The sequence below is a fragment of the Amblyomma mixtum genome, chromosome 1 (genome assembly GCF_055824585.1).
Source record: "Amblyomma mixtum isolate Tamu chromosome 1, ASM5582458v1, whole genome shotgun sequence".
NCBI classification, from domain to species: Eukaryota; Metazoa; Arthropoda; class Arachnida; order Ixodida; family Ixodidae; genus Amblyomma; species Amblyomma mixtum.
In genome coordinates, this window is record NC_143012.1 from 250,655,457 (window position 1) to 250,667,538 (window position 12,082).

At 45.7% G+C, this 12,082-nt stretch overlaps 1 protein-coding gene across 1 annotated transcript in view; it reads left to right on the plus strand.

Moving 5' to 3' along the window:
- The first annotated feature begins 8,632 nt into the window (after positions 1-8,632).
- LOC149371473 (cytochrome P450 2J3-like) overlaps positions 8,633-12,082 on the plus strand; it is an 83,625-nt gene continuing 80,175 nt past the window's right edge. The window contains exon 1 of the mRNA XM_089585181.1: positions 8,633-8,745. Within this exon, the coding sequence (XP_089441307.1) occupies positions 8,743-8,745 (3 nt within the window). The 5' untranslated portion in view covers positions 8,633-8,742. The remainder of the gene's footprint in view (positions 8,746-12,082) is intronic.

The following is a 12,082-nucleotide window of genomic DNA, read 5'->3' on the forward strand; positions in this document are numbered from 1 at the left end:
TTGTTTAGGCAAAACGAGAAAAAAGTGCTGAATGCAAAATTAAAATATGCGTAATTCATCCTTTCACGGCTAAAGAACTGACTGGAATAGCTCCAAACCTTCCGCTCGTCAGATAGGAAAGTGAAAAACAAATGAAAAAAAAAAGTTTGCTTCTTACGACTACAACGCACTTAGCTTTTTCTTGAAAAGATAGCGGCCTAGGCTCAATGCCTTCTAACACTACTTCTCTGTGCATTGAGATCATGAAGGCTACGTGTTGTTGGATATGCAAGACTAAGAGATCTCTATGTTCAGTGCGCGACGTTGGCGATGATGACTGCAATGCGGCACTTTTTTGTGAGACTTTGGCGAAAAGCAGATATAGTAGCGAACAATAAACCTAGGATACTATGCAAGCTGGTTTGCGACAAACCATTCGGCAAAAGTTGATCGTGTAACGACAGGAAAAGGTCTTCTGTAGAGATAGGGGCAGCCAATTTGGCAAGCCGCTAGACGTTCATTTAGTATAATAGCTTGAAAACACGCGTTAAATCTGCTAATAGGGATACGGTGCCTTGTGAGAAAATCTTGGGCCTTGCTGGAAATTCTATCCCGGCTATATATACTGTTACGTGGCGGCCAGCCGAAGAATGAGACGTGGTGAACGATGGCTATGAGATGATTTAATGGCCGCTGGCCTAGCGCGGGCGCTCCGTCCCGCGCCACTGCCAGCTTCGTCTTCGTCACAATACTCTCTCTCTCTCTCTCTCTCTCTCTCTCTATATATATATATATATATATATATATTAAGACATTAAAATGTGCTCGAATGGGCGTGGTGGCGGCGTTTCCATCCTCTTAATTTTTTAGTATGTTTTTGTTTTGCTGTGAGTTAGCTTCCAACCCTCTTTGGGGCAAGAAAGCACAGTAATGACACGAACAGTGTGCTTTTTTGTGCACAGTATGAAACATTTTAAAACTGTTTCGCTGCAGATAGAGGGCATTGAGGGCGACTCTAGTGTATGTGAATATCAAAAAATTTGAAAGGGCAATTGCGTTTCACCGCCAGCCATAGATCTATAGTTATTACACACATATTTAACGTGCCCTTAGGTTTGTAATATGCACTCACATTGGTAATATTTTGTCTTCCTCTTACTTGGATTTGTGCCCCAAATTGAGTAAAAGGTAACGCCTGCGTGGGTTAATGATACCTAAAGACACGTTTTCACAAGCCTATTTCACAGAGACGAAAGACGCTTGTTCGATCCCGGCCACGGCGGTCGAATGTCGATGAAGGCGAAATTCTAGGGGCGCGTTTGCTTGGCGATGTCAGTCAATGTTGAAGAACCCCGGGTGGTCGAAATTTACGGATCCCTCCAATACGACGTCCCTCAAAGCCTGAGTTGTTTCGGGACGTTAAACACCCATGACCATAAACCGTATTTCACAGAAAAGCAGCAGTGTGTATATTTTCAAAAAAAAAAAGATATAACGGTTATTAAGACTCGAGAAAAATCCAGTTATAGCAGTTATCTATACTTCTAGTGTACTGCTTCCTTTTGCGTTTCCAAGATGCAAGAATTGTTATAAAAATACATTAGATTTGCCGAATGAAGAGCGAGATGAAAAGGTTCTTATGAATATTGTGGCTAGACTGCTAAATGCTAATGCCATCTTATTTAAAATCAGCGCAGGCAGTTTCTCTTCTCTCTCAGAACATCTGCTCTGCATATAGCAGCGCGAATGAACTGATGACGCCAGTCGCGATATTCTAGTTCCAAGAGAACAGGGGCACACTATTTGCATGAGTAAACAGGGAGCCACGAACAGTCGTTGCAGTTTCCTGCCCATCCATGTTTAGGTACAATATTTAGCATCATGTTTAAGTATAAAAAATGAGCCATAGCTCCAGGCGCTCGTACGTGGCCCAGCAGGTTGAAGAAGAGGAATGAAAACGCGCAGCGAGCAAGCGACGATTAGGCTTGCACTCTGACCTGCAGTGACATCTTTACCTTTTGTACAGGAAGAGCTGGCTTCCTGACGCCCCTAATAGGGGCTATTTCGGCTACGTTCCACGATCTGAGAATTAAGTGCTTGCGCTCATAAGGCAGCGCCTCTACCCCACGACTGGCAACTTCTGAAAAGTCTCAACTTGTCTACAGTCCGAATTGATCGAAGGAAGCCCATCGCAGGTTACTAAGAAATACAGCTGTATTTTCCTGTAAGCGTGCACCGGTGGTGATGTTTGCAATGCAGTACTCATCGTCATCATCCTGAGCAATGCAATGTGACAGAAGCCAACAGCCACAGAAACCAAAGGGCACAGGGGATTTTTTTTAAATTAATTTATTTATTTTGTGGTGTTGATCAATTTAGAATATTACTGAATATGTTATCGCTTAAAGATAATTGATTAGAAAAGCAGAAGAAAAAACAACCACATGCCGCCGGTGGGATCCGAACCCACGACCTCCGAATTACGCGTCCGGTGCTCTACCTCTGAGCTACGGCGACGGCTGTCAATTCTTCTGCTTTCGGGGGTATTTATGTTTTACAAGTAACCTAACCTTGAGAGTGTTCATCAGCGCCACCCACGTTCATAAGCGGTGGACGTAGAACGTCCTGAGTTACCGCAGGTGTGACGTAGAACGTCATCGAACGGAGGGGGTGGAAGCTGCGTGATAACCCTCTTATGCTTCCTATGGCGTCAAGGCTGCAAGAATCGAGGCCCTCGCTAAGCAATTAAGCAAACAAGGGAAGGGTAATGAGGGGCTCGTTATAAATATGACAGAAGCCAACAGCCACAGAAACCAAAGGCACAGGGGATTTTTTTTTAATTAATTTATTTATTTTGTGGTGTTGATCAATTTAGAATATTACTGAATATGTTATCGCTTAAAGATAATTGATTAGAAAAGCAGAAGAAAAAACAACCACATGCCGCCGGTGGGATCCGAACCCACGACCTCCGAATTACGCGTCCGGTGCTCTACCTCTGAGCTACGGCGACGGCTGTCAATTCTTCTGCTTTCGGGGGTATTTATGTTTTACAAGTAACCTGCAATGCAATGTTACTTATTCAGATTTTTAGTTCAGCGTATTTTAATTAAAGAAATTCCTCTCCGACTGATTTGTATTCGTCGTGTGCCATCTCCTCTGAGGATATCTCAAGGAATTTTCAAATGCTGTCTTCTCAACAGGCACTTGTCTTGTATACCTTTATCTTCTCTCAAAACACTACTGTTTCCATGACATGGAATCAGCGATCTTTTCTGTGCATTCGACGTTTCGCCCATTTGCACGGGGGTGCTTAGGTAAGGCTGATATTTCAAAATGCAATGCCCAGTGGGCACAATGGGGGCACTTGGAGCTGTGTCTGCTGCCAAGATATCCACATCTTCCCACCCCCTGCGGGATATATGTGGGCTGGCCTATATCGGGCTTCCCCTCTAGAACACCAATCGGACGTGCCAATTTTGGAGGGCCTAATTGATAACGAAGCGTACCTTACGTCATCAGGGGGGACCCATATCTCACTAAAATATGACCGATGGGGAGCCGGGTGGGCTGCCCGTATCGGGTAATGCGGGCTGAATGTGGGCAGCCCCACTTGGGCTACCTGCATCGATTCCAAATGGAACCGATCGGGGTGTTTGTGGTCAACCACTGGGGCCGATGAGGGACCGCATTAGTCCCACCGGGGCTCACATGGGCGGCCTACAATGGAGCAACAGGGGGCCCTCTCTACACAGCACACTTGGTGCTACATAGGATGGCCTGAATAGATGTGATGGTTGCGTGGGAATCTCTATAGTTGGGCGATGCTGAGCAATGAATAAAATATTTAGGGAAGGTATGCTCTTCACCCTTCAGAACAGCCCTTCAAGACACAATGGTGCCGATTCTGAAACGACTACGTTGAATGCCTCCGGAAGCATTGTCATTCAGCGCACCCTCATAAAGAAAGCTACAAAGAGTAAGGCATCATAGAAAGGTCCTAATTTGCAAGCCTTATGGTCAACAGTGGTACCGATGCGTGTATGTGCGCGCGGGAGGGAGGGAGCATATCTGTGCACGGTTGCATGGCTTCAAGGGAATCTCGGAAAGACAGGTTTCAGGTAAATGTGTTGTTTTCGATTGTATGCGAAGTTCATTATTTAAATTCAGGAACACGTGTGTCATCGTACCGAAAATACCAACAAAAAATTTCGTGCCGTGGAAGGTTATACACGAGAATGGTAAACTGGTTGAAAAAAAACTGTCCCATACACATTCAATTTACGGTGGGTAGATAGTATATGACCAGTAAAATGACCAACAAATGAGCTATCAAGCATAGAGATGAAAGGAAAAGTGCTGCTCGTTATAGCACACATGACGGAAGTCAACAACCACCAGAACAAAGGAGCATAGTGGATGTCTTTTTTGTAATATTGTTGCGTGGCGCCCAGGCGAATAATGAGGCGTGATGAACGATGGAAGAGAGATGATTTAATGGCCGCTGGCCTAGCGCGAGTGCTTCGTCCCGCGCCACTGCCAGCTTCGTCTTCTTCGTAACATTACCCGGGGCCACCGAACGATCGTCCCGATTGTAAATAGAAGACATCGATGAAGGGATGGGCGATACGGTGATGGGCTTGCAGGTTAGAAAAGAGGTGGCAAGGTGGTGAAGTGCTGGCCGCCACAGTGGATGAGATGATAGGCCAATGAATCCCGGTCCACGAAGCATCCGGGCCGTAGCGTGCGAGGAGTTGACGGCCGGGGTCCTTGCACGTCCCGAAAGGCAGGGGCAGGGGGGCGGTGTCCTTGTGTGTGGGCAGGTTGTTGGGTCGGTCGGGTCATTCTGGTCGGGGCAACGTCGTCGGTTCGTCGTGTCTAGTGGTCGAGGCGGGGGACGGGGCTGGGGTGAGCGGCGAGGTCGGTTCAGGTCGGACGGGCTGGGGCACGACAGGGCGGGGCGGACCAGGTACTCACGGCCGACTTCCACGGCAGGCCCAGGACGCCGAAGCTCCTGGACCAGGAGGGGATGAAGGGACCCCCGAACCTCACACCAAATGTTGCGTGGCGGCCAGCCGAAGAATGAGGCGCGATGAACGATGGACAAGAGATGATTTCATGGCCGCTGGCCTAGCGCGAGCGCTCCGTCCCGCGCCACTGCCAGCTTCGTCTTCTTCGCAACCATATGTATTTTTTCATCAATGGGAGATGAATAAGAGCATAGGAGAAAAATAACCACATGCCGCCGGTGGGATCTGAACCTATGAATTTCACGTCCGATGCTCTACCAACTGAGCTACGGCGACGGCTGTCTGATCTGCTGCTTTCGGGGGCATTTATGTGTAGTGTAAACATCAGGTGTGACACCCTTGATGACATAGGTAGCATAAGAGGGTTCCAGCAAAGCTCCTGCCCTCACTGCTGGACCACGCTGCGGCACGGCAGTCGTGGTAATACAGGACGTCCTACGTCCGCCGCTATAGAAGAGGGCGGCTCTGGTGAACACTCTCTAGGTTCGCTCATCGTTCACATAAATGCCTAGCTTAATTTAAAGCCGACAAAAAACTTTAAAGGTAATGGGCTGAAACAATCTACAGCAATCTAGAACAACATACGAGTAGCAGCCCTGGAGCACAAATATTCCACTTAGGTCTGATCGCTTCAACCTTGACGAACAATGTTATAAGCGGATGCTGGCGGCTTTTAGCAGAAGGAAACAAGCATTACGAAGCTTACCACCATTACATTGGTGTGAAAGAGCTGGAAAGTTTGTGAAGCGCTACTTTCTCGCCCTTGAATGGCAAATGTAACTGCAATCTTTTTTCTTTCCACCACATTAACAATATCTCTTTTTACACGCTGGGGGCTAGTTGGTGCATGATTTGGTTAAAAGATAAAGAGCAGAAAAGAGAGCACACAAGAGAGAGAGAGAGTCAGAGAACAGAGAAAGAGAGCGCATTTTCTTGTTCGTCTTCCTTGTGTTCTATGTTTTTTGCGCGTCGGCCTTTCATGAAACGATATCTCTTCTTGTTCGCAGAAGTAATGAATGCTTTACACTGATCACGCCAGTTCAACGTGTAAATGTAATACAGATGCATTCACCAATTTCCTGCAGACACATACAGCTTCATACTTTCGCAGTTTCTAGAAATAATTCTTATTATTTACCCACCATAAGCCAGAACTCAAAACAATCCTACAATGTAAACACAGCACACGCTACTCAGGTGCAACAGCATCAAGATGGTGTCCTGCATTTACACATTTTAGAACAAAAGGAAAACTCTAAAGAGTTTCCATACCTCATCTTTACACGCATGTCGTTCGAAGCACCACCTTTAGCTCCTACACCACAACCAGTTCTGCTATTTACCACGGGCTTAGTATTTTGCCTTTCGTTTGTTAACTGCAACAAAATTATTTTTACTTATTGTTTGCGTCGGACATGATAGCATAACCATCACCATCTTTTGATTGTCGTACTTGTGCCACGTCAATAATAATAGAATTTTTCACATAATCTCCTATTTCCGAAAACAAAACTAGTTACGGCAAAAAATTCACTTTATTTTCTGCCATAAACGTGTTAAATTTGGCTTTTGACATTCTTAAAAGCACCTCTTTTAAAGCAAGCAATGTACAGAAGCTAGAAATGTGTGTTTGTAAATTTTGTATTTATTGGCATTTCATTGGGCCTTCTATATTACGTGTGCTGGTTTTTGATTGTCGGCTTGCATATACCAATGTCCTCCTTTTTACCTGGCACCTTAGATTTCTTTCTCTTTACACTCAATATAATTCATTCAGCAGTCTCGATCCCGGCCGCGGCGGTGGCAGTTTGATGGAGGCGAAATTGTATAGGCCCGTGCACTGTGCGATGTCCGTGCATTTTGAGGAACCCCAGGTGGATAAAATTTCCGGAGCTCTTCGATACTGTGTTCCTCATAGCCTGAGCCGCTTTGGGGCGTTAAATGCCCATAAACCAAACCAAAGACAGAAGCATAACTCCTTAGAGGAGTGAAGAAGGCGAAACGTTTAGTGGGAAACAAAAAAAATGAAATATTGAAAAGTAATAAAAATATTTGTCTAGGGAACAAAATATCTCATCACGATTATTCTATGCATCGACAGAGTTTCCGAATTTCGTGAAGGTCAACAAGGTTTGAAAGTATTTCCTCAAAAACATGTGCGGCCGAAGTTTAAATAAAGAAAAGTCGTTAGTTTTGGAAATTAGTTGACTTGGACACCGAACCTGATAGGAGTATTGTGACTGCAATACCACAATTGCTGAATAGAATCTGCGGACCACACGCAGTTAAATGGATTTTTTTTGCTTAATGCAGTACCGAGAGCTTCCGACTAGACATATTTGTTTTAAAAATCTCATCATAACGTCATGCTTCCAACACGCATGCGAATACCATGATGTTTGTTGTTTGTCCTCTTCGGTCCCGAATTGTGATCCTGTAGGAGGATATCTTTCAAAATTAAAAACTTTGTTGACATCACGGCATCACGCCTAGACAGCACATAAACATTCGATTCGCCATGATGAATAATTTCGTAGTTGCTCATATGTCCTGATATTGCCGCGTCATGACTCTGAATCATTTTAACGATATCAGTAATACTTATCCTCACTCATTTCTGGTAGAAGATGTCATTGTATAAACAGCGGGGGCTATTTTATGGGTTTTGAATAGACCCGTGCGCTCAAGACAAGCGGACAGATAGACATTCGTTCCCGAACTACATCGCCGCTTACGTGAAACGTGGAGGTGCCCTTCATAAATTAGTTCTCTGCGTTGATTTCGCATGCTTCGCTTCAAATAGCTGGTCTTGGCTTATCTCGAAAGTTTAGAGGTATAAGCTCCATCCATTTATGACACAGCATATCCGAGCAGTAACAGGAACCGACTGAAAACAAGATGCGTACAGATGCGTATGCATCTGTACGCATCTGTACGCCCTGCCTGAAAGGGTTATGGCCAATCTTTTACCAGGCTTTTGTCGCTGACTGCTTCTGGGGTGCTTTCTGATGCTTTCTGGCGTCTTAATTTCGAAGGATATTATTCGCCTGACTTGTTTTTCAACAAGAATGAAGCTCGTGAGTAATAATTGTCACCTGACGCACATAATGGTTCTGCTGGTGAGTGCTTAGCGCAGAGGGAGGGGTTATAAGTATGTACAGACGGGGAAAAAAGTCTCTGGACTACTTGTTCCTGAAACGAAGCCGATAGCTCTACTATTAGCCATTGGATGGAGACCACACTTGTGGAGATGCAAAAACAAAATTTTGACTCTGACCTCCATAGGTGCGCTTTTGAGCCGTCGGCAAATAGCAGAGCAATCAGCTTCGTTTGAGGGACACGTGGTCCAGAGACGTTTGTCCCAGACTGTACATGCGATGAAATTCGTGTAAACTGTAATCTTGAAGTGCTACACGGTGTTAAACATAGAAACTTTAAACCCCACATGACTCATTAAACACATTGCCGATGCGAATAAAAACTTAGTGCTTTCATTCGCATGACAGTCAAGGTGAACATATGTGGCACAGAGCCGCTGTAGGCGAAAAACACGCCTGCGCATATTCCATACCCCACACACCAGCTGCAGTCCTGAGTCAAATGACAAGTGGCTGTCTGAGCAAATAACACTTTTTTTTTAATTTACAGCCCGTTTTATGCGTGCTAAAATCCGATACGCTGAGAGTTGCAGTAAGCCGCACCAGCTTGGAAAGTGTTCACTGCAAGCCGTCCCATGGTAAGATGCTGTGATTTCCTCGGAACGTGGTGTTCATTGAGCTATGACGCCATTCTCATTACTCGCAAGAAATGAACAACACCCGCTCGGAAGTTCCTAGAAGCGGAGACTTACAGCCGTTTTTTTTTCAAAATGGAGGCTTGAGCATTTTCTTCCTTAGGCGGAGAGAGGAGGGGTAAATAGTATTAGAAATTCATTTAGACTCTTTGCCGGGCTATCGAACAGAGACTGGCCGCTAGAGGGCAGTATGTTTTCGGATGCCTCGGAGAAGAAAGTAATCTGGGTTATAATCTATCGTACAGATTAGGCGGAAATGTAGTTGAGCAGCGACTCCCGGGTTTAATGTATGCGGACGATATTGTACTGTTAGCAGATAGCCAGGAAGATTTACAAACTTTGGTTAATTGCTGTGGAGACGAAGGAGACGCTCTAGGATTCAGTTTTAGCGCAACTAAATCAGGTGTGATGATTTTTAACGATACAACTGATCAGGTGCTTAAAATACAAGGCCACGAAATACCCAAAGTGGCCGAATACAAATACCTCGGGATATGGCTAAACGAAGGGCAGATATACACGGAAAAGCATGAACAGGCTCTTAGGGCAAAAGGACGAAGAGACGCCGGGATAATGAAACATAGGGCATTATGAGGGTACAACAAATATGAACTACTAAGAGGTATTTGGAAAGGAATAATGGTGCCGGGACTTACTTTCGGCAATGCGGTTCTGTGCTTAAGGGCAGAAGTTCAGTCGAGATTAGACGTAAATCAGAGAGCTGTTGGAAGATTAGCACTAGGTGCCCACGGCAAAACCACAAACGAGGCAGTACAAGGGGATATGGGCTGGGCATCATTCGAGGCACGGGAAGCTAAGAGTAAAATACTATATGAAGAACGCCTGAGGAAATTGGACGATAACAGATGGGCAGCTGAGGTATTTAAATATTTATACAGAAAGAACGTTGACTCACAGTGGCGGAAAAGAACTAGAAAACTAACCAGTAAGTATGCCGGTCATGAGGACGGAGAAAGAAAGAGCATTAAACGACAGGTTAAAAACGCGGAAGTTAAAAACTGGATGAATTCAATGGAAAAGAAACATAGTGTAGAACTATATCGATTCTGGAAAAGGCAGATCAGGAAAGAATTTTTCTATGATAACTCAAGAGGCAGTGCCCTACTTTTTGAAGCTAGATCAGGGTGTCTTAGAACGCGCAGCTACAAAAAGAAATTTAACGAAGAAGATGACACATGTGCAGTGTGTGGTAGATCTGTGGAAACAATTTAACACCTCATAATCAAATGTGATGGTATCCATCCGGATGTCGATGCAGGCACAGTCACTCTTTCTGAGGCCCTAGGGTTTAAAGATAACAATGGTCATGTAAATAAATCTGCAGTGGAAGTCAGCAAAAAGCGATTGGAGGATTGGTGGCTGAAAAGCAGAGATGTGGCATAAGGTTAGAATTGTAGGAAGCCGTAGGCAAGGGTGATGGAGAATCTTAATGAGAATTGCCAACACAGTTTAAAAAAAAAATAAGGAAAAGCTGAGCATGGTGGCAATTGCCACCACCCCGTTTCAAAGGGGGTGCTCCTATCCATCCATCCATCCATCCATCCATCCATCCATCCATCCATCCATCCATCCATCCATCCATCCATCCATTCCATCCATCCATCCATCCATCCATCCATCCATCCATCCATCCATCCATCCATCCATCCATCCATCCATCCATCCACCCACCCACCCACCCACCCACCCACCCACCCACCCACCCAACCACCCACCCACCCACCCACCCAACCACCCACCCATCCATCCATCCATCCATCCATCCATCCATCCATCCATCCATCCATCCATCCATCCATCCATCCACCCACCCACCCACCCACCCACCCACTTATCCATCCATCCATCCATCCATCCATCCATCCATCCATCCATCCATCCACCCACCCACCCACCCACCCACCCACCCACCCACCCATCCACCCATCCACCCATCCACCCATCCATCCATCCATCCATCCATCCATCCATCCATCCATCCATCCACCCACCCACCCACCCACCCACCCACCCACCCATCCATCCATCCATCCATCCATCCATCCATCCATCCATCCATCCATCCATCCATCCACCCACCCACCCACCCACCCACCCACCCACCCACCCATCCATCGATCCATCCATCCGTCCATCCATCCATCCATCCATCCATCCATCCATCCGTCCGTCCGTCCGTCCGTCCGTCCGTCCGTCCGTCCGTCCGTCCGTCCATCCGTCCATCCGTCCATCCGTCCATCCATCCATCCATCCGTCCGTCCGTCCATCCATCCATCCGTCCATCCGTCCGTCCGTCCGTCCTCCAACAAAGAAAATGAACTTCCGTTACAATAAGCCGCTTTCGCATACTGGACAGAAGTCCATATAGACTAAGCTTACTGCATATACGAATGCGTTGTGGCCCTGTATTGAGCTTAGAAAGGTCGAGCTTGAAACAGAGACACCTTGCCTCCCTGTGATATTATATGAGCCCGGCAGTATACTTCGGATATGCTTCTAGGCCTGCTATGAAGGATATACCGGTATAATTCGGTGCCACTCATTGTTCTAGCAGCGCTCGACAAACGAGAAGCTTCCTAAATTATCAATTCAAACCCTGTATTCTCCGCACAACATGGTGTTAGAGGCTTTTTCCACGCTGGAAGAAATCTCTCTTCGCCTTACAGTGTTCTTTCTCTCCCTAAATCGTTTTTGGAGCCGCTGTTGCACATATATGACTTTGAACAGATGGACACGCGTCGTTGATTACTTTTTAAAGCAGGAAGGATGTAGCATGGTCACATTTGATGAAACATATACTAGTTTCTCCTGCTTTGCACGCCAACAAATATTAAGTGCAGTCTAGCTGCACGCGCATCAACTAACACAGTGATCTCAACGTGTGGTTGTTGTGTACCTAGTTCTTAGAAAAAAATCATTCAAAACCATGATGTTCAGACAGCGATAAACCGCTCTCTGTCTGCACTTATACTGAGAATGGCTTTTTGCACTTTTATCGCGCAGTTGTTCCCATAATTGGAGCCTTTTATAGGGGCAAAAATTTTTCACGTGCTAAACAGATCATTCATGGTTGAAAAACAGCGCACAAAAGACTAGAGACGAGAGTAAAGGCGACGACAGGACAAGCGCTGAACCTATACCAACCATGAACCTATACCAACTCGCCCAACTTAACGTTCTACTAACAGATCATTCTTGTGCGTTGGTTCTTTCTGTCTCAGCTGTTAAGCCCCTGATACTTGCTGATAAGCTTTCAGAA